The sequence below is a fragment of the Symsagittifera roscoffensis genome, chromosome 2, assembly GCF_963678635.1.
Source record: "Symsagittifera roscoffensis chromosome 2, txSymRosc1.1, whole genome shotgun sequence".
In the NCBI taxonomy this organism is placed as follows: Eukaryota; Metazoa; Xenacoelomorpha; order Acoela; family Convolutidae; genus Symsagittifera; species Symsagittifera roscoffensis.
The window spans coordinates 4,140,314-4,164,323 of record NC_087063.1 but is presented as its reverse complement, the minus strand read 5'-3'; the positions used below and the strand labels follow the sequence as shown (position 1 = coordinate 4,164,323).

Below are 24,010 nucleotides of genomic sequence, written 5' to 3'. Positions count from 1 at the left end.
AATTGGTTAAGTATTGGTTATTTCTGTAATATTGCATCTAGGTTTGGGAAAACCACGTGAGTTTTGATACAACTTTTGTCCTCATGAAAAATTAATGTGCCAGAAAGGCCTAATCAAACCTGAAAAATGAGTACCTTATCAACAGGAAAAAGCACAGTTATACCGGTATCACAACTATACTGCGAACATTGAAGACCACGAATATGTTACATGCCTTTCTTCACCTCTTTAAGACTTATTTGTCATCCAGATTTTATCCCCGAATTGTAGTTTAAAACTGTGTAATACTCTCCGAAGTATTTTTAACAGGGTGGCCATTCGGTTAGTTTTGGGTTTATTAAAATCAAGCATGTTCAAATAAGGCAGACATTTTTTGAACTAAGACTGACAGCTGGAAAACAGTCTTATCGAAAAAAGCAAATTCCGAACTCTCAAGAAAGATAGCCGATTGCTGCGAAATTAGCTTAGAATGTTCAGACCACAAATTTTCCAATTTAATGAGTGAATTTCAAAATTGAGGAAAACTTAAGAAATCGAAAATATATACTTCTAGAAATCTTGTTCAGTGTTTTCAACATCGTACGATAATTTTAAAAGTTTTTCTAGGCGATAGAGTTCTATCAAATTTTTGAACGAATTATTCCTATGGCCACCCTGTGGTTGAATGTTAACCAGAGCAGATATCGTGTCGTATTCGATCTGTCACGTGACATTTGAACTTACAAATGGTAAAACTGAGATTTTTTAACTCATGAAGGCGTTGCTGAAACTCATATTTCTAATGCAAACCTACTGGAATAAAGGTATACGCTCTGTGTTAACTTCGCCACAGACAACTCCTAATAATCTAACAGCTCCACAAAGCGTAGTTGATAATTTAAATTTCTGTGGATTAAAAGTGCTGTTGTTTCAGTGATGTATCTGTGGAGCTCCCGTTTACATTAACACACCCGAAAGCAGAAGAGCCAGAGTTAGCTTTCCAGAGTGAAGTCATACCTGGTGAGATTAATAACCTCACAAATTAGCCCAAACTTTCACTATTTGGCCGTAACGTTATGATTATAACATTATTAAGAGTAATGAACGTAGTGAAGACTCTTGTATAGGTCTTGGTGGTTTTTTTTTAAAAAAAGTCCTAAAAATTGTTCACGCTTAGTTTTGGTTTTTTGCAGTTTTTGCTTGCGATTAGCAAGCGTTATCAAATCGGAATATAGTCATTTTTCGGGTTAACAACTTGTTTAACAGAATCACTTGGTATCTTGGCTCATAATGAATTCAAATTTCTCAGCGTCTCTGGCACACTTAATCTGGAGGTAACGAATACGCCTGGGACGGCAAAGGTTCTCGTTTCGAATCTGACAAGGACCTGTTTTTTTTTAAGCAGGAAATATTCCTCTTCAAAAAATTGTCGGCTTATTATTAGTTATATGTTTGTCGGCTTAGTCGCCACATCTCAGAATTATTTACCATGTGCAGTTTACATTGTAGTTGTTTTCTATGTTTTCCTTTACTCCTGCTATTTGTAATTCTACAGGCCTTGACTTTGTATATTTTCCATTTTTGTTTCGCTTAAAAATCGGCCTAAATGATTTAGGTTTATATTTCATCGGCTTACCAACCTAATTTTGGATTGTTCGAGGGAACCATAATTTATATGCCTTCCTCCGAATCGCCCAAAACGTTAAAAGTCTCAGAATAGAATTTTTATTTCAAAGTTTATCTGGACAACAATTTTTTTTTCGCTTCATAATTGTTTTTGAATTTTCAGTAAACGCCGTCGAATGTGTTTCTGGACGTGTTTTCCGCAAATAAGACATCATTCCAGACAACATTTTAATTGTAGTTTCTTTGAAGTTTTTATGAGTAATGAACGTAGTGAAGACTCTTATATAGGTCTTGCTGATTATCATTTTTTATTATTTTTTCATGAAAAGTCTTAAATTCTCCAATAACTACAGATGTGAATTCATACATATTGATGCATTTAGGTATATATGCAATTTTTGAGTTCAATTGAAATTCATCTGCTGAAAGTGACGTAAATAGCACAATCCAAATACAAACGTGGAAATGCCGCAAAAAAAAGTGAACGATTTCTATGTTGCGTGCATTACTCTTTTCCAATCTTCGATTGGCTATGTTTTTTTAATTGTGGTTTCTTCGAAAATTTTTTCGTTTTCATTGGACTTAGTCGCTCTTTTCCATGTCCTGTCTGCTAGCTTGCAATGCTATTTTTGTGGTAGCGGAAGTGATGCGAAGCTCCGCTTTGCCTCTGGGTGAACCTATGATTTTTTCTTAAGTTCATTTCCTTTCTTTGATTAAAAGGAAGGCAAACTCTACTATTGAAAATCAAAAGTGTAAAGGTCACTAAAAACGTGATCAACTTCAGCTTCGAAAGCGAAATTTAATTATCAGACTTCCCAGCGAAATAAAAATTTTACCTAATGATTCAGTTTTCTCAAATAGTTTTATTTCTGTCAAAAATGGTCAATCAAAAATTAGTTTTTAAATTCCTAGAGCTTAGGCCTCCTGTTTTTTTATTTGAAATAAAAATTTTGAAAAACAAGTCAATATTTTTTTTTCTGTTAACTTGCGTTCATTGACTCTTTTCCAACCGTCTGTTAGCTATCTTGTTTTTTGAATCTCGAAATTTGATAAAAGGTTTTTTTGGTATTTAGTGAGATTTTCAAGCGTCTGTCGGCTCTTAAGAATGTTTCGTAAATTGCGAATTTTGAAAACGCTGTCATTTCTTTCCAACAAAACCGATTGACTTGAATATGAAAATGTCGATCATTCACAGCGCGACATTTTTCCATTCGTTTTACGATGTTACATGGACAACGTTTAAGACATGGACAACGTTCGCTACCGTTTTAATATCGACAGATCTAGCAAAAATATGTATTCACTTGTCTAGCTGACGATATAAACCCTTTCTTCCGATGTATCATACACATTGAATAGTTTGCATTTCATACACGTTGAATAGGTTTTGTTGGCTATGTTTTTCTGTTAAACTCGAAATTTGATAAAAGTTGATTTTTCCAACTGTCTGTCGGCTATACTGGGTGTTTCGTAAATTTTGCGCATTTTAAAAATGCTGCTATTTTCCTACAAAAACGATTGTCTTGAATATGGTATCAATTGATAGATAATAGAATACATTTTTTAACATTTTAAAAATGCTGCCATTTTCCTTCAAAACCGATTGTCTTGGATATGGTATCAATCGATATATAATAGAATACATTGTTAAAATAATAAATAAAGTTTTCATTTCAGCAGCTGCTGAAAATGCCGAATGTTGATATGTTACAATAGGTGGTAATTTTAAGTGTAGTGCATGTAATAAATTTGAGAACTATAATGCATAATTTAATCATTTCTTTTTTAATCAATTGTACATGCTGCTATGACAGTTTTTGTAAATACAGTACTCTGCCAGATTAATGTTTCTGAAAAACTCAAACTTTACACTTCTTTTGTCGAAAAAATTGGCTTTTCAAATAAATTATAAATGCTGTGCAAAGTATAAAAAGCGATCCAGCTATTTAATTTAAAATTACCGCCTACTGTTATACATCACCTGCCGACTATTTACAGCGCAGCATTTTTCCTTTCGTTTTACGATGTTTCGAGTTGCCCTCAGAACTTTGGCACTTGTTAAGACATAGACAACGTTTTGTTCCAATATTTTGAGCTCTGTGGTGTTTTTCAGTGGGTCTAACTCATGTGGCTGAAAAGTTTTGTGATAAAGACCAATGATAGAACGTTTCCGTTTTCACGTGATTAATGTAACCATGATAAAATGCGTGGATTGAAAACAACAAAATTGTTTCACAAGTTGTGAACAAAAGGCATTATTTCACGCGGCTGTTTCATCGGAGTTCATTTTCTTCAATTTAGCAAAAAAATATGTTTTCAACTGGATATTTGATGATATAAACCGTTCGTCCCGCTGTATCAAACACGTTGAATAGATTGCGTTTCAGAATACGCATTATTTACGAAAAAAACCTTGTGATATTTATTTGACTTGGTAAATCCGCTTCGTCGTTGTTCTCAATAGAGTTTGATAAATATAGCACAGCTTGATGTACAATTTTTGGTCGCCTCAGGCAACCGAATATTAGAGTTTAATAATAAGACACTCACGGTTATCAAAAACATAGTTTAATTTGTGAGTTTACTCGTCATAAAGCAAATTGATCTTTTGCAGGTGTTACAAAACAGACAGTGGATCACAACCTGATTAACTTTGAGACACAAGGTGTTGCAGCGAAATCAGAAGCAGTGGCCGAGAACGGACCAGTCGCCACTTCGGCATCGGCAGGAGAGGGCGGCGAAGGTGGGGGAGGGGGCGGGGACTTAGCGGCATTGATAGGTGGGGGCGAAACGGTGCAATTCGAAGACGATGATTTCATTTTCGAGGAATTCACTAGGATGAGACTCAAAGGCGCCAATGCCGAAGACATGGAGGCCTGAAGAGGCCAAGAGAGGTCACGAAAGCTCTCGGCTTTTATCTAACTTCACGAAGAAGTAGAGTTAAATCACACAACGACGTAGCTTTGAATCTTAAACCAGAGACGAAATATTTGGAAAGAAAATTGGTGTTAGATGTATCTATGTAAAACTCTACCGTTCGTATTGGAGAACAATTAGCAGTACACAAAAACCCTTAGTAATTTTCAAAACTCTAATTCGAATTGTAAATTGATTAAATGTTTTTAATAGGTTTAGTGTAATAATGCGTTTCTATCTTCCCATGCTTAATACTATTTTTTAGTGGAATTCGCTTTCTTCCGACCTAATTGACTAGTAAAAGTTGTGAAAAAAATTTTAGCAGTGAAGGCCGAAATTTCATTCTTTCTTGGCTACATGAACTCGTGCGCAATCTCCTGTTCGCTTATAGTTTGAAAAAATGAATTTGAAATGCGTTTGATTCAAATAATGCTATGCTTCGCGTTGTGTTGATGGAATTTTATCACCATTACTGGGAAAAGCGGGTTCTTTGAATATCAATAAATTCTTTTCGAAATGCTGGGCTTACATTTAGTCATCCTTCAATATTATTTCGTGCCATATCCTTGTTGAAAGATATAGCATGACTTCAACGTTTGGCCGTATTTGGATTAAAACTAGTCAGAATATTGTTAGCAGTTAATTGAATGTTTGTTATTGACAACATCGAAGCTTCGTTAATGTAATTTTGTCGGAACTTCTATCTTTAAACTAACTTAACCTAAATTATCTGACCTCTCTTCCCATAGATGATCTCTAAATTAATATTGATATTTTCGAGATAAATAGAAAACAAATAATTGAATTGTGATATTTGCATCAGCGATAGCTCCAAGGGTTCCAAAATTTTCGAATCTAGCAAAAAAAATTAAAATTGTCTGCAAAAAAGGTTGAACTGACTTTTTTTGGTTACACAAGCAAACGCATGTGCAAAAAAGCTATCGGAATTTTTGACTGATGAATTTTCTTAAGCGAGCTATCGCTGAGTATCCTGCCCAATTTGGGTGTATATTTTTGTGCCGATGACTTTGTATCAATGATAAAGAATTTTGTATGGTTCTTTTTACCGCCGCGTCATAACGAATATTTTGTCCGCCGCTGGTGCATGCATTATTTGCTGCTTTTCATGTCATGTTTTGTCCAAGGTTACATTTATTTTGCCCTAAATTCAGATAAATTATTCTATTGCAATTTCTAAACTATTCATTTTTTAGTTTGTATTAAAATTAAATTAGATTGCAAACAAGAATGCTAAATTTATTATTGCCGATGTTTGTTATAAAGATAGCCATATATATAAATTTGTGTTTTCCTTCAACTTCAAATTAAATGTTTTTCCCTAGTTTTGTTTCGCTTTAACAAAATATATTTTTTTTATCAGCGAGACAAGTTGATTTGTCTCATAAAAATTGCCGAATATTTCTAAGAACCGCTGTTGATAATTTATAAATTTGAAATCAATGAGCAAATTAAGTAACCTGTCGTCAAACTAAAATTTCCGTTTTGCCTAACTTGCCAAAAATGAAAACAAAGTTCTTCTTTTGACGTAGCGTCGTAAATTCTACGCAAGTAGCTTGTGTTCAAATATCAGTTCACTTCTTTTTTCAACCATAATAGCAACCTTTTGTGTGTGAATTAGCGTAGTGGAGACACTTATATAGGTCGTGTTGATTTTTCATCAATTATCAGTGTAAGTGCTGATATAAGGGGAACAAACCCACAATCGAACTGCAATGTGTAAATTGTGTAACAAGCTGCAGTGTAAATCGAGCGAAAAATATATCTTTTGATCTAATTTTCAATAATTGGGTCAATGTAAAAAATTTCAATCATAAATGTGTTTAAGAGTAATGAATGTAGTGAACACTCGTATTTAGGTCTTGCTGATTTTTTCTTTTTTCAGGAAAAGTCTTAATAACTACAGATGTGCATTCATACAGATTTATGTATTTATGAATGCACTTAAGATAAACGCACTTTTTGAGTTCAAATGAGTTCATCCTGCTGAAAGTGAGGTAAAAAGCACTCTCTAAAAACAAACGTGATAATAGCGTTCGTTTTTTGCGCTATTATCACGTTTGTTTTTAGAGAGTGCTATTTACGTCACTTTCAGCAGATGAACTCATTTGAACTCAAAAAGTGAGTCTCGAAAGTGGAATTTATTTTTTTGATTTTTAGCTGGATAAAAACTTTACCTGTTGATCCAGTTTTCTCAAGTTTGGTTATTGTTATCAAAAAAGCCCCAATCACAAATCGTTTAAAAATTCAAAGAGCTTGTAGGGCATCTATTTTCTTATTTGAAACTCGAAAGTTGAGATTTTTTCAACAAAGTCGAGTGTTTTTTTTAATGTTTACTTGCGTTCAATACTCTTCCAATCTTCAATTGGATATATTTGAAATGTTGTTGGGTATGTTTATGATTACAAGCGGCTTTACATTGTAGATTAATAGTTCTGTGATTTATATTTTTTTTTCATTAAAGGTTTCAAAATTCTGTCATTTTTGGCTCGGCGTATTTGAGTATTTTGACACTGCTTGTTGGTTGTTTGTTCCGATCATTGAAAAGGGGGAGGAACTTTGTATTCGGGTGTGTTTCAGTTTTTTCCACGCAAAACCGAATAATGTGATGTTAAATTTTTTTGGTTAAAAGATAAAATACTTTCGAAAGCTATATTTGGCACTTCCCTGGCAAGAAAAATTTCGAAAAGTTTTTTGAAAAAATTTTCAGAAAAAATATTAATTTATATATTTGTAATTTTAATGAGTATGGTCAGAAGATTCTGTGCTACTTGCTCAGCAACCGGCTATCCTAGCTTTAATTTGGCCTTTCTTCTTTTGATTTTGATAGCTTTTGCCGTTTTTCTGCTATTGTACAGAGTGCTTTTTTACCTAATGTAAATATATAGTGCACGAGGCTTTGTATTGATATAGAGTGAAGAAATGTTAAGTTTTTGGTTGATGTACTATGGTAAGATAGTTAAAACATTGATTCGGCGGAAGGTTTTTGGCGCAAAATTTTTGGCTTCTATATATAGCTTTTTGGTCCGAACATTGAACCACATTAAACATTAAAAACTCAAAATTTTTTCTAGTGTCGAGAAAACTTGTTTGAATTTTCTAATTTTTCGTCTTAATTCGAGCGAATAAAGCAAGCAAGCAGGCTTACAACAGCTGAGTTATTCCTTATTTAAGAAGTTAAAACTTAAATTTAAGCAAATAAAACCTTTTTTTGGAGTTTTTTTAGCTTCATTTTGCGAACGAAAAGCTTCAAAACTTTATGCAAAAAAAAAAGTTTTTTTTTTGTTTTTTTTTCCATTTTTCTACAAAGGTTTTGCGCGCTCTCCCTACAATACTATGACTGTTTAATACGCCTAAAATTACATTTGCGTCCGATCCTTTCATCATACCAAGCAAAAAAACTACACTAGTTTGGAGTTTTCTGCAGACTATGGTCGGAACATTCTTTGCTACTTGCTCAGTAACCGGCTATCCTTGCTATAAATAGCTTCTTCTAAAATATGAAGTCGGCTAAATCAACTTTTCTGTCCTTGCACTTCTACCATTAGTGTCTGTGATAAAAGTCTTGCAATTTGGAAAGCCATGACAGTTTCTTTTGAATCGCTTCGCCACATGAATTTCAACCTGATTTTAAGCAGCTTATTAAAAATATTGCTGTTCTGTTGTAAAAGAATACAAATGAGAAGCATGGAAATTTGGGTTGGCGACTCAAAATGTAAACGAGAGTTTATGAATGGCGACGAAAATTTGTCCGCCGCTGGTGCATGCATTATTTGCTGCTTTTCATGTCATGTTTTGTCCAAGGTTACATTTATTTTGCCCTAAATTCAGATAAATTATTCTATTGCAATTTCTAAACTATTCATTTTTTAGTTTGTATTAAAATTAAATTAGATTGCAAATAAGAATGCTAAATTTATTATTGCCGATGTTTGTTGTAAAGATAGCCATATATATAAGTTTGTGTTTTCCTTCAACTTCAAATTAAAAGTTCTTCCCTAGTTTTTTTTTCTTTTTACCAAAATATAATTTTTTTGTCAGCGAGACAAGTTGATGTGTCTCATAAAAATTGCCGAATATTTCTAAGAACCGCTGTTGATAATTTATAAATTTGAATTGAATGAGCAAATTAAGTAACCTGTCGTCAAAATAAAATTTCCGTTTTGCCTAACTTGTCAAAAATGAAAACAAAGTTTTTCTTTTGACGTAGCGTCGTAAATTCTACGCAAGTAGCTTTTGTTCAAATATCAGTTCACTTCTTTTTTCAACGATAATAGCAACCTTTTGTGTGTGAATTAGCGTAGTGGAGACACTTATAAAGGTCGTGTTGATTTTTCATCAATTATCAGTGTAAGTGCTGATATAAGGGGAACAAACCCACAATTGAACTGCAATGTGTAAATTGTGTAACAAGCTGCAAGGCAAATCGAGCAAAAAATATATCTTTTGATCTAATTTTCACAGTTGCCCTCAGAACTTTGGCACTTGTTAAGACATAGACAACGTTTTGTTCCAATATTTTGAGCTCTGTGGTGTTTTTCAGTGGGTCTAACTCATGTGGCTGAAAAGTTTTGTGATAAAGACCAATGATAGAACGTTTCCGTTTTCACGTGATTAATGTAACCATGATAAAATGCGTGGATTGAAAACAACAAAATTGTTTCACAAGTTGTGAACAAAAGGCATTATTTCACGCGGCTGTTTCATCGGAGTTCATTTTCTTCAATTTAGCAAAAAAATATGTTTTCAACTGGATATTTGATGATATAAACCGTTCGTCCCGCTGTATCAAACACGTTGAATAGATTGCGTTTCAGAATACGCATTATTTACGAAAAAAACCTTGTGATATTTATTTGACTTGGTAAATCCGCTTCGTCGTTGTTCTCAATAGAGTTTGATAAATATAGCACAGCTTGATGTACAATTTTTGGTCGCCTCAGGCAACCGAATATTAGAGTTTAATAATAAGACACTCACGGTTATCAAAAACATAGTTTAATTTGTGAGTTCACTCGTCATAAAGCAAATTGATCTTTTGCAGGTGTTACAAAACAGACAGTGGATCACAACCTGATTAACTTTGAGACACAAGGTGTTGCAGCGAAATCAGAAGCAGTGGCCGAGAACGGACCAGTCGCCACTTCGGCATCGGCAGGAGAGGGCGGCGAAGGTGGGGGAGGGGGCGGGGACTTAGCGGCATTGATAGGTGGGGGCGAAACGGTGCAATTCGAAGACGATGATTTCATTTTCGAGGAATTCACTAGGATGAGACTCAAAGGCGCCAATGCCGAAGACATGGAGGCCTGAAGAGGCCAAGAGAGGTCACGAAAGCTCTCGGCTTTTATCTAACTTCACGAAGAAGTAGAGTTAAATCACACAACGACGTAGCTTTGAATCTTAAACCAGAGACGAAATATTTGGAAAGAAAATTGGTGTTAGATGTATCTATGTAAAACTCTACCGTTCGTATTGGAGAACAATTAGCAGTACACAAAAACCCTTAGTAATTTTCAAAACTCTAATTCGAATTGTAAATTGATTAAATGTTTTTAATAGGTTTAGTGTAATAATGCGTTTCTATCTTCCCATGCTTAAGACTATTTTTTAGTGGAATTCGCTTTCTTCCGACCTAATTGACTAGTAAAAGTTGTGAAAAAAATTTTAGCAGTGAAGGCCGAAATTTCATTCTTTCTTGGCTACATGAACTCGTGCGCAATCTCCTGTTCGCTTATAGTTTGAAAAAATGAATTTGAAATGCGTTTGATTCAAATAATGCTATGCTTCGCGTTGTGTTGATGGAATTTTATCACCATTACTGGGAAAAGCGGGTTCTTTGAATATCAATAAATTCTTTTCGAAATGCTGGGCTTACATTTAGTCATCCTTCAATATTATTTCGTGCCATATCCTTGTTGAAAGATATAGCATGACTTCAACGTTTGGCCGTATTTGGATTAAAACTAGTCAGAATATTGTTAGCAGTTAATTGAATGTTTGTTATTGACAACATCGAAGCTTCGTTAATGTAATTTTGTCGGAACTTCTATCTTTAAACTAACTTAACCTAAATTATCTGACCTCTCTTCCCATAGATGATCTCTAAATTAATATTGATATTTTCGAGATAAATAGAAAACAAATAATTGAATTGTGATATTTGCATCAGCGATAGCTCCAAGGGTTCCAAAATTTTCGAATCTAGCAAAAAAAAATTAAAATTGTCTGCAAAAAAGGTTGAACTGACTTTTTTTGGTTACACAAGCAAACGCATGTGCAAAAAAGCTATCGGAATTTTTGACTGATGAATTTTCTTAAGCGAGCTATCGCTGAGTATCCTGCCCAATTTGGGTGTATATTTTTGTGCCGATGACTTTGTATCAATGATAAAGAATTTTGTATGGTTCTTTTTACCGCCGCGTCATAACGAATATTTTGTCCGCCGCTGGTGCATGCATTATTTGCTGCTTTTCATGTCATGTTTTGTCCAAGGTTACATTTATTTTGCCCTAAATTCAGATAAATTATTCTATTGCAATTTCTAAACTATTCATTTTTTAGTTTGTATTAAAATTAAATTAGATTGCAAACAAGAATGCTAAATTTATTATTGCCGATGTTTGTTATAAAGATAGCCATATATATAAATTTGTGTTTTCCTTCAACTTCAAATTAAATGTTTTTCCCTAGTTTTGTTTCGCTTTAACAAAATATAATTTTTTTAATCAGCGAGACAAGTTGATTTGTCTCATAAAAATTGCCGAATATTTCTAAGAACCGCTGTTGATAATTTATAAATTTGAAATCAATGAGCAAATTAAGTAACCTGTCGTCAAACTAAAATTTCCGTTTTGCCTAACTTGCCAAAAATGAAAACAAAGTTCTTCTTTTGACGTAGCGTCGTAAATTCTACGCAAGTAGCTTGTGTTCAAATATCAGTTCACTTCTTTTTTCAACCATAATAGCAACCTTTTGTGTGTGAATTAGCGTAGTGGAGACACTTATATAGGTCGTGTTGATTTTTCATCAATTATCAGTGTAAGTGCTGATATAAGGGGAACAAACCCACAATCGAACTGCAATGTGTAAATTGTGTAACAAGCTGCAGTGTAAATCGAGCGAAAAATATATCTTTTGATCTAATTTTCAATAATTGGGTCAATGTAAAAAATTTCAATCATAAATGTGTTTAAGAGTAATGAATGTAGTGAACACTCGTATTTAGGTCTTGCTGATTTTTTCTTTTTTCAGGAAAAGTCTTAATAACTACAGATGTGCATTCATACAGATTTATGTATTTATGAATGCACTTAAGATAAACGCACTTTTTGAGTTCAAATGAGTTCATCCTGCTGAAAGTGAGGTAAAAAGCACTCTCTAAAAACAAACGTGATAATAGCGTTCGTTTTTTGCGCTATTATCACGTTTGTTTTTAGAGAGTGCTATTTACGTCACTTTCAGCAGATGAACTCATTTGAACTCAAAAAGTGAGTCTCGAAAGTGGAATTTATTTTTTTGATTTTTAGCTGGATAAAAACTTTACCTGTTGATCCAGTTTTCTCAAGTTTGGTTATTGTTATCAAAAAAGCCCCAATCACAAATCGTTTAAAAATTCAAAGAGCTTGTAGGGCATCTATTTTCTTATTTGAAACTCGAAAGTTGAGATTTTTTCAACAAAGTCGAGTGTTTTTTTTTAATGTTTACTTGCGTTCAATACTCTTCCAATCTTCAATTGGATATATTTGAAATGTTGTTGGGTATGTTTATGATTACAAGCGGCTTTACATTGTAGATTAATAGTTCTGTGATTTATATTTTTTTTTCATTAAAGGTTTCAAAATTCTGTCATTTTTGGCTCGGCGTATTTGAGTATTTTGACACTGCTTGTTGGTTGTTTGTTCCGATCATTGAAAAGGGGGAGGAACTTTGTATTCGGGTGTGTTTCAGTTTTTTCCACGCAAAATTTCAACCGAATAATGTGATGTTAAATTTTTTTGGTTAAAAGATAAAATACTTTCGAAAGCTATATTTGGCACTTCCCTGGCAAGAAAAATTTCGAAAAGTTTTTTGAAAAAATTTTCAGAAAAAATATTAATTTATATATTTGTAATTTTAATGAGTATGGTCAGAAGATTCTGTGCTACTTGCTCAGCAACCGGCTATCCTAGCTTTAATTTGGCCTTTCTTCTTTTGATTTTGATAGCTTTTGCCGTTTTTCTGCTATTGTACAGAGTGCTTTTTTACCTAATGTAAATATATAGTGCACGAGGCTTTGTATTGATATAGAGTGAACAAATGTTAAGTTTTTGGTTGATGTACTATGGTAAGATAGTTAAAACATTGATTCGGCGGAAGGTTTTTGGCGCAAAATTTTTGGCTTCTATATATAGCTTTTTGGTCCGAACATTGAACCACATTAAACATTAAAAACTCAAAATTTTTTCTAGTGTCGAGAAAACTTGTTTGAATTTTCTAATTTTTCGTCTTAATTCGAGCGAATAAAGCAAGCAAGCAGGCTTACAACAGCTGAATTATTCCTTATTTAAGAAGTTAAAACTTAAATTTAAGCAAATAAAACCTTTTTTTGGAGTTTTTTTAGCTTCATTTTGCGAACGAAAAGCTTCAAAACTTTATGCAAAAAAAAAGTTTTTTTTTGTTTTTTTTTTCCATTTTTCTACAAAGGTTTTGCGCGCTCTCCCTACAATACTATGACTGTTTAATACGCCTAAAATTACATTTGCGTCCGATCCTTTCATCATACCAAGCAAAAAAACTACACTAGTTTGGAGTTTTCTGCAGACTATGGTCGGAACATTCTTTGCTACTTGCTCAGTAACCGGCTATCCTTGCTATAAATAGCTTCTTCTAAAATATGAAGTCGGCTAAATCAACTTTTCTGTCCTTGCACTTCTACCATTAGTGTCTGTGATAAAAGTCTTGCAATTTGGAAAGCCATGACAGTTTCTTTTGAATCGCTTCGCCACATGAATTTCAACCTGATTTTAAGCAGCTTATTAAAAATATTGCTGTTCTGTTGTAAAAGAATACAAATGAGAAGCATGGAAATTTGGGTTGGCGACTCAAAATGTAAACGAGAGTTTATGAATGGCGACGAAAATTTGTCCGCCGCTGGTGCATGCATTATTTGCTGCTTTTCATGTCATGTTTTGTCCAAGGTTACATTTATTTTGCCCTAAATTCAGATAAATTATTCTATTGCAATTTCTAAACTATTCATTTTTTAGTTTGTATTAAAATTAAATTAGATTGCAAATAAGAATGCTAAATTTATTATTGCCGATGTTTGTTGTAAAGATAGCCATATATATAAGTTTGTGTTTTCCTTCAACTTCAAATTAAAAGTTCTTCCCTAGTTTTTTTTTCTTTTTACCAAAATATAATTTTTTTGTCAGCGAGACAAGTTGATGTGTCTCATAAAAATTGCCGAATATTTCTAAGAACCGCTGTTGATAATTTATAAATTTGAATTGAATGAGCAAATTAAGTAACCTGTCGTCAAAATAAAATTTCCGTTTTGCCTAACTTGTCAAAAATGAAAACAAAGTTTTTCTTTTGACGTAGCGTCGTAAATTCTACGCAAGTAGCTTTTGTTCAAATATCAGTTCACTTCTTTTTTCAACGATAATAGCAACCTTTTGTGTGTGAATTAGCGTAGTGGAGACACTTATAAAGGTCGTGTTGATTTTTCATCAATTATCAGTGTAAGTGCTGATATAAGGGGAACAAACCCACAATTGAACTGCAATGTGTAAATTGTGTAACAAGCTGCAAGGCAAATCGAGCAAATAATATATCTTTTGATCTAATTTTCACAGTTGCCCTCAGAACTTTGGCACTTGTTAAGACATAGACAACGTTTTGTTCCAATATTTTGAGCTCTGTGGTGTTTTTCAGTGGGTCTAACTCATGTGGCTGAAAAGTTTTGTGATAAAGACCAATGATAGAACGTTTCCGTTTTCACGTGATTAATGTAACCATGATAAAATGCGTGGATTGAAAACAACAAAATTGTTTCACAAGTTGTGAACAAAAGGCATTATTTCACGCGGCTGTTTCATCGGAGTTCATTTTCTTCAATTTAGCAAAAAAATATGTTTTCAACTGGATATTTGATGATATAAACCGTTCGTCCCGCTGTATCAAACACGTTGAATAGATTGCGTTTCAGAATACGCATTATTTACGAAAAAAACCTTGTGATATTTATTTGACTTGGTAAATCCGCTTCGTCGTTGTTCTCAATAGAGTTTGATAAATATAGCACAGCTTGATGTACAATTTTTGGTCGCCTCAGGCAACCGAATATTAGAGTTTAATAATAAGACACTCACGGTTATCAAAAACATAGTTTAATTTGTGAGTTTACTCGTCATAAAGCAAATTGATCTTTTGCAGGTGTTACAAAACAGACAGTGGATCACAACCTGATTAACTTTGAGACACAAGGTGTTGCAGCGAAATCAGAAGCAGTGGCCGAGAACGGACCAGTCGCCACTTCGGCATCGGCAGGAGAGGGCGGCGAAGGTGGGGGAGGGGGCGGGGACTTAGCGGCATTGATAGGTGGGGGCGAAACGGTGCAATTCGAAGACGATGATTTCATTTTCGAGGAATTCACTAGGATGAGACTCAAAGGCGCCAATGCCGAAGACATGGAGGCCTGAAGAGGCCAAGAGAGGTCACGAAAGCTCTCGGCTTTTATCTAACTTCACGAAGAAGTAGAGTTAAATTACACAACGACGTAGCTTTGAATCTTAAACCAGAGACGAAATATTTGGAAAGAAAATTGGTGTTAGATGTATCTATGTAAAACTCTACCGTTCGTATTGGAGAACAATTAGCAGTACACAAAAACCCTTAGTAATTTTCAAAACTCTAATTCGAATTGTAAATTGATTAAATGTTTTTAATAGGTTTAGTGTAATAATGCGTTTCTATCTTCCCATGCTTAAGACTATTTTTTAGTGGAATTCGCTTTCTTCCGACCTAATTGACTAGTAAAAGTTGTGAAAAAAATTTTAGCAGTGAAGGCCGAAATTTCATTCTTTCTTGGCTACATGAACTCGTGCGCAATCTCCTGTTCGCTTATAGTTTGAAAAAATGAATTTGAAATGCGTTTGATTCAAATAATGCTATGCTTCGCGTTGTGTTGATGGAATTTTATCACCATTACTGGGAAAAGCGGGTTCTTTGAATATCAATAAATTCTTTTCGAAATGCTGGGCTTACATTTAGTCATCCTTCAATATTATTTCGTGCCATATCCTTGTTGAAAGATATAGCATGACTTCAACGTTTGGCCGTATTTGGATTAAAACTAGTCAGAATATTGTTAGCAGTTAATTGAATGTTTGTTATTGACAACATCGAAGCTTCGTTAATGTAATTTTGTCGGAACTTCTATCTTTAAACTAACTTAACCTAAATTATCTGACCTCTCTTCCCATAGATGATCTCTAAATTAATATTGATATTTTCGAGATAAATAGAAAACAAATAATTGAATTGTGATATTTGCATCAGCGATAGCTCCAAGGGTTCCAAAATTTTCGAATCTAGCAAAAAAAAATTAAAATTGTCTGCAAAAAAGGTTGAACTGACTTTTTTTGGTTACACAAGCAAACGCATGTGCAAAAAAGCTATCGGAATTTTTGACTGATAAATTTTCTTAAGCGAGCTATCGCTGAGTATCCTGCCCAATTTGGGTGTATATTTTTGTGCCGATGACTTTGTATCAATGATAAAGAATTTTGTATGGTTCTTTTTACCGCCGCGTCATAACGAATATTTTGTCCGCCGCTGGTGCATGCATTATTTGCTGCTTTTCATGTCATGTTTTGTCCAAGGTTACATTTATTTTGCCCTAAATTCAGATAAATTATTCTATTGCAATTTCTAAACTATTCATTTTTTAGTTTGTATTAAAATTAAATTAGATTGCAAACAAGAATGCTAAATTTATTATTGCCGATGTTTGTTATAAAGATAGCCATATATATAAATTTCTGTTTTCCTTCAACTTCAAATTAAATGTTTTTCCCTAGTTTTGTTTCGCTTTAACAAAATATATTTTTTTTATCAGCGAGACAAGTTGATTTGTCTCAAAAAAATTGCCGAATATTTCTAAGAACCGCTGTTGATAATTTATAAATTTGAAATCAATGAGCAAATTAAGTAACCTGTCGTCAAACTAAAATTTCCGTTTTGCCTAACTTGCCAAAAATGAAAACAAAGTTCTTCTTTTGACGTAGCGTCGTAAATTCTACGCAAGTAGCTTGTGTTCAAATATCAGTTCACTTCTTTTTTCAACCATAATAGCAACCTTTTGTGTGTGAATTAGCGTAGTGGAGACACTTATATAGGTCGTGTTGATTTTTCATCAATTATCAGTGTAAGTGCTGATATAAGGGGAACAAACCCACAATCGAACTGCAATGTGTAAATTGTGTAACAAGCTGCAGTGTAAATCGAGCGAAAAATATATCTTTTGATCTAATTTTCAATAATTGGGTCAATGTAAAAAATTTCAATCATAAATGTGTTTAAGAGTAATGAATGTAGTGAACACTCGTATTTAGGTCTTGCTGATTTTTTCTTTTTTCAGGAAAAGTCTTAATAACTACAGATGTGCATTCATACAGATTTATGTATTTATGAAGGCACTTAAGATAAATGCACTTTTTGAGTTCAAATGAGTTCATCTGCTGAAATTGAGGTAAATAGCACTCTCTAAAAACAAACGTGATAATAGCGTACGTTTTTTGCGCTATTATCATGTTTGTTTTTAGAGAGTGCTATTTACGTCACTTTCAGCAGATGAACTCATTTGAACTCAAAAAGTGAGTCTCGAAAGTGGAATTTATTTTTTTGATTTTTAGCTGAATAAAAATTTACCTGTTGATCCAGTTTTCTCAAGTTTGGTTATTGTTATCAAAAAAGCCCATATCACAAATCGTTTTAAAAATTCAAAGAGCTTGTAGGCATCTATTTTTTTCTTTGAAAATCGAAAGTTGAGATTTTTTCAACAAACCGAGTGTTTTTTTATGTTTACTTGCGTTCAATACTCTTCCAATCTTCAATTGGCTATATTTGAAATGTTGTTGGGTATGTTTATGATTACAAGCGGCTTTACAGTGTAGATTAATAGGTAGTTTGTGTTCTGTAATTTAAATTTTTTTCATGAAATGCTTCAAAATTCTGTCATTTTTGGCTCGGCGTATTTGAGTATTTTGACACTGCTTGTTGGTTGTTTGTTCCGATCATTGAAAAGGGGGAGGAACTTTGTATTCGGGTGTGTTTCAGTTTTTTCCACGCAAAATTTCAACCGAATAATGTGATGTTAAATTTTTTTGGTTAAAAGATAAAATACTTTCGAAAGCTATATTTGGCACTTCCCTGGCAAGAAAAATTTCGAAAAGTTTTTTGAAAAAATTTTCAGAAAAAATATTAATTTATATATTTGTAATTTTAATGAGTATGGTCAGAAGATTCTGTGCTACTTGCTCAGCAACCGGCTATCCTAGCTTTAATTTGGCCTTTCTTCTTTTGATTTTGATAGCTTTTGCCGTTTTTCTGCTATTGTACAGAGTGCTTTTTTACCTAATGTAAATATATAGTGCACGAGGCTTTGTATTGATATAGAGTGAAGAAATGTTAAGTTTTTGGTTGATGTACTATGGTAAGATAGTTAAAACATTGATTCGGCGTAAGGTTTTTGGCGCAAAATTTTTGGCTTCTATATATAGCTTTTTGGTCCGAACATTGAACCACATTAAACATTAAAAACTCAAAATTTTTTCTAGTGTCGAGAAAACTTGTTTGAATTTTCTAATTTTTCGTCTTAATTCGAGCGAATAAAGCAAGCAAGCAGGCTTACAACAGCTGAGTTATTCCTTATTTAAGAAGTTAAAACTTAAATTTAAGCAAATAAAACCTTTTTTTGGAGTTTTTTTAGCTTCATTTTGGGAACGAAAAGCTTCAAAACTTTATGCAAAAAAAAAGTTTTTTTTTTGTTTTTTTTTCATTTTTCTACAAAGGTTTTGCGCGCTCTCCCTACAATACTATGACTGTTTAATACGCCTAAAATTACATTTACGTCCGATCCTTTCATCATACCAAGCAAAAAAACTACACTAGTTTGGAGTTTTCTGCAGACTATGGTCGGAACATTCTTTGCTACTTGCTCAGTAACCGGCTATCCTTGCTATAAATAGCTTCTTCTAAAATATGAAGTCGGCTAAATCAATTTTTCTGTCCTTGCACTTCTACCATTAGTGTCTGTGATAAAAGTCTTGCAATTTGGAAAGCCATGACAGTTTCTTTTGAATCGCTTCGCCACATGAATTTCAACCTGATTTTAAGCAGCTTATTAAAAATATTGCTGTTCTGTTGTAAAAGAATACAAATGAGAAGCATGGAAATTTGGGTTGGCGACTCAAAATGTAAACGAGAGTTTATGAATGGCGACGAAAATTTGTCCGCCGCTGGTGCATGCATTATTTGCTGCTTTTCATGTCATGTTTTGTCCAAGGTTACATTTATTTTGCCCTAAATTCAGATAAATTATTCTATTGCAATTTCTAAACTATTCATTTTTTAGTTTGTATTAAAATTAAATTAGATTGCAAATAAGAATGCTAAATTTATTATTGCCGATGTTTGTTGTAAAGATAGCCATATATATAAGTTTGTGTTTTCCTTCAACTTCAAATTAAAAGTTCTTCCCTAGTTTTTTTTTCGTTTTACCAAAATATAATTTTTTTGTCAGCGAGACAAGTTGATGTGTCTCATAAAAATTGCCGAATATTTCTAAGAACCGCTGTTGATAATTTATAAATTTGAATTGAATGAGCAAATTAAGTAACCTGTCGTCAAAATAAAATTTCCGTTTTGCCTAACTTGTCAAAAATGAAAACAAAGTTTTTCTTTTGACGTAGCGTCGTAAATTCTACGCAAGTAGCTTTTGTTCAAATATCAGTTCACTTCTTTTTTCAACGATAATAGCAACCTTTTGTGTGTGAATTAGCGTAGTGGAGACACTTATAAAGGTCGTGTTGATTTTTCATCAATTATCAGTGTAAGTGCTGATATAAGGGGAACAAACCCACAATTGAACTGCAATGTGTAAATTGTGTAACAAGCTGCAAGGCAAATCAAGCAAAAAATATATCTTTTGATCTAATTTTCACAAATTGGGTCAATGTAAAAAATTTCAATCATAAATGTTTTTGTTAAGAGTAATGAATGTAGTGAAGACTCGTATTTAGGTCTTGCTGATTTTTTTCTTTTTTCAGGAAAAGTCTTAAAAGTCTCTAATAACTACAGATGTGCATTCATACAGATTTATGTATTTATGAAGGCACTTAAGATAAATGCACTTTTTGAGTTCAAATGAGTTCATCTGCTGAAATTGAGGTAAATAGCACTCTCTAAAAACAAACGTGATAATAGCGTTCGTTTTTTGCGCTATTATCATGTTTGTTTTTAGAGAGTGCTATTTACGTCACTTTCAGCAGATGAACTCATTTGAACTCAAAAAGTGAGTCTCGAAAGTGGAATTTATTTTTTTGATTTTTAGCTGAATAAAAATTTACCTGTTGATCCAGTTTTCTCAAGTTTGGTTATTGTTATCAAAAAAGCCCATATCACAAATCGTTTTAAAAATTCAAAGAGCTTGTAGGCATCTATTTTTTTCTTTGAAAATCGAAAGTTGAGATTTTTTCAACAAACCGAGTGTTTTTTTATGTTTACTTGCGTTCAATACTCTTCCAATCTTCAATTGGCTATATTTGAAATGTTGTTGGGTATGTTTATGATTACAAGCGGCTTTACAGTGTAGATTAATAGGTAGTTTGTGTTCTGTAATTTAAATTTTTTTCATGAAATGCTTCAAAATTCTGTCATTTTTGGCTCGGCGTATTTGAGTATTTTGACACTGCTTGTTGGTTGTTTGTTCCGATCATTGAAAAGGGGGAGGAACTTTGTGTTCGGGTGTGTTTCAGTTTTTTCCACGCAAAATTTCGACCGAATAAAGTGTTGTTAAATTTTTTTGGTTAAAAGATAAAATACTTTCGAAAGCTATATTTGGCAATTCCCTGGCAAGAAAAATTTTGAAATGTTTTTTAAAAAAATTTTCAGAAAAATATTAATTTATATATTTGTAATTTTAATGATTATGGTCAGAAGATTCTGTGCTACTTGCTCAGCAACCGGCTATCCTAGCTTTAATTTGGCCTTTCTTCTTTTGATTTTGACAGATTTTGCCGTTTTTCTGCTATTGTACAGAGTGTTTTTTTACCTAATGTAAATATATAGTGCACGAGACTTTGTATTGATATAGAGTGAAGAAATGTTAAATTTTTGGTTGATGTACTATTGTAAGATAGTTAAAACATTGATTCGGCGGAAGGTTTTTGGCGAAAAATTTTTGGCTTCTATATATAGCTTTTTCGTCCGAACATTGAATCACATTAAACATTAAAAACTCAAAATTTTTTCTAGTGTCGAGAAAACTTGTTTGATTTTTTTTAAATTTTCGTCTCAATTCGAGCAAATAAAGCAAGCAAGCAGGCATACAACAGCTGAGCTATTCCTTATTTAAGAAGTTAAAACTTAAATTTAAGCAAATAAAACAACTTTTTGGAGTTTTTTAGCTTCATTTTGGGAACGAAAAGCTTCAAAATTTTATGCAAAAAAAAAAAGTTTTTTTTTGTATTTTTTTCATTTTTCTACAAAGGTTTTGCGCGCTCTCCCTACAATACTATGACTGTTTAATACGCCTAAAAATACATTTAAGTCCGATCCTTTCATCATACCAAGCAAAAAAACTACACTAGTTTGGAGTTTTCTGCAGACTATGGTCGGAACATTCTTTGCTACTTGCTCAGTAACCGGCTATCCTTGCTATATGTAGCTTCTTCTAAAATATGCAGTCGGCCAAATCAACCTGTCTGTCCTTGCACTTCTACTATTAGTGTCTGTGATAAACGTCTTCCAATCTGGAAAGCCATGACAGTTTCTTTTGAATCGCTTCGCCACATGAATTTCAATCTGATTTTAAGCAATTATTAAAAATGTTGTTGTTCTGTTGTAAAAGAATACAATTGAGAAGCATGGATATATGGGTTGGCGACTCAAAATGTAAACGAGAGTTTATGAATGGTTTATATAACTGAAGATTTTTTTGTCTAAATTTTTCCAAATCAACAAATAACTATTCGCTTTATAAGAATTCAACGAGTTATAGAGAACTTTTCTCTAATTCACAGCGTGAAAAAAACTGATTGTGTTTAAAACAAATCAACAGTGACCCTGTTTTCTAAAATAGTCTAAAATAAAACCAAAAATTGTCGGACTGTCATTTTCATTACCGGTTTTACGTACAAAAAGTACACTGGAAAACGGAGGTTTTTTTTTCATTTTCGAAATTATGCGAGAGAATTGTAAAGCTGTTCCAGTTACAGTCTCCATCCGATAGAAATTTTTTGTATTCGTAGAGATAATTAAAATTCACGAAAAGTGACATAAATTTTCTAATTTTCTACTAAGGTTTATCTGGTTTTTGCAGACCGCTTTTTTCATTGGGTTTGTCCAACAGAATTTCAAGTTTGAATCGGCGGATCAAAACAGCATTTTGGAACAATGGAAATTAAAAATATCGGGAAAAAATATTCATTTTATGAACATTATACGAACAAATGATTGCGTTGATTCCTCCAGTAATCAAATGTTTTTTGAATTTTTCGGCCACTTGAGTGAGGAAAGCCGGCAAAAGTGTATCCTTTTTCAACCAGTGCATTTTAGGTGTATTGTTTTCTCATCAATTTGTTTTCTACAAAAGTTGCTTAAAACTTTTTTCTATATTTTGATGCAGTTTTTACCAAGCACTAAATAATGCACATACTGTTTGCTTAGGTTCAAAAGATTTATTTCATCATTTAAAATAAAATTTTCTTTAATTTTAATATACAAAACAAAAACATGTCACATAAATAAAAGAGCTGGGTGAAAATTCAGGGCTTTGTCGTGATTTACGAGCAGTTTAGCTAATGTCATTAATATGTTTAATTTTTTCGAAGGTGTTTTCGGCACTTGCTGTTACAGTAAAAATTTTCGGTCTAAAAAGCTCCATTACAAAACCTCATTACAAAATAGCTTGTTTACAAAACTAGAAAATATTTTAGTGAGTCGAACAATGTGACATGCTTTTTGTTTTTATTCGTTTTTTTAATTGCCAATGATTTTATATGTAGTTTTTGGCCCTTATTTGTTTTGTTTGTTTCAGGATTCAATTTTCCACAGTTTTTTTCTTCATTTTTTCCCAAAAATTCTCAAGGCAGCAATGAAGAAACGACTTTTGTTTTATATCTGAATTGCTTGTTTTTACATAAAGACAAAATTAGAGGTCACATTTTTTAAACTAAGAATTTGCTATAATGCAAAAAAATGATACCTGCAAGAACGCTAAAAATTATAAAAAAATGTTTAGGACACAATGACATTTTTCACATAATTCGCAATTTTTGGAAGCTAGTTCAAACATTTTCAAGAATTTTATCAACACTATTTACCCAATCTTTCTGAGTCGGTCAATATCTCTTAAGATATTCCATGATAAGCAGTTTGTAACAAGTATTTCAACGAATTTGCTTCGCTCAAATGGCAGATTTCGCGTAAAAAATTAATTTACAAAAAATCTTTTTTAAAAGTTTTTTGACGCATGTAAAACTCTAGTTTATAAAAATAAACAAACTAAAATAGCAAGCAAGCGAAAAACTTGAACATGGTTCAAAAATTTTGAAAATTCAAAAATGTTCAAGAATTTACCAACCATGTTTTCCCATTTTTTCTGAGTCAATAAATAAAGGTTTCTGAGTCGATAAAAAAATGCTATCTCTTTGCAAGATAGGCAGTTTTTAATAAATATTATATAAAAATTCAAGTTCTAACTCCATTTTTTAAAAGTAAATAATTAAACATCAAGTTAGAGAAAATAACTGATTCTGAGAAACTGTATAGCTTACATCAAAAATATTCAAACAAAACGTTCCCGCTGTAAGAATAACAATATAAAATGATGTAAAACATAAACTATTCAGATTCCAAATCAATTTAAAAAAATTTTCCATACCGTAAAGTTTCACTTTTATTATTTTTTAAAATAATCAATTCAAATGCAATTTCTAAAGAAAATTCTTCTTCTATCAACTCTTTGCCGACTACACCTTAAGTTTTTTTTAAAAGCACAGAAAATATTTACAATATAGAGTCTTTAGAGTGTTTTGAAAGCGCTCAGAAAACTTCTGCCGTTGGTCGACAAAGCAAAACGAGAAAATTTTCTTAATGTTTTGAAAAGGAGCCCTCTTCGAGAAAGTTCTTTGTCAATCGGACCCCACAGTGTTTTAGATATTTTCCAAAAAGGTGGAATTTTTGAAATCATGCCCACATCTTGCAA

General features: G+C 32.7%; 1 protein-coding gene across 5 annotated transcripts in view; it reads left to right on the top strand.

Annotated features, from left to right (window-relative positions):
- The window catches only part of LOC134840774 (arrestin red cell-like), a 219,163-nt gene extending 214,398 nt beyond the window's left edge, over positions 1-4,765 (top strand). For 3 of the 5 annotated variants that reach the window (XM_063856814.1, XM_063856816.1, XM_063856813.1), the window contains 3 exons: positions 42-56; positions 914-999; positions 4,220-4,765. In XM_063856814.1, the coding sequence (XP_063712884.1) occupies positions 42-56; positions 914-999; positions 4,220-4,485 (367 nt within the window). In that variant the 3' untranslated portion in view covers positions 4,486-4,765. The remainder of the gene's footprint in view (positions 1-41; positions 57-913; positions 1,000-4,219) is intronic. The other 2 variants (XM_063856817.1, XM_063856815.1) reach the window with 1 other exon arrangement.
- Positions 4,766-24,010: the final 19,245 nt, after the last annotated feature.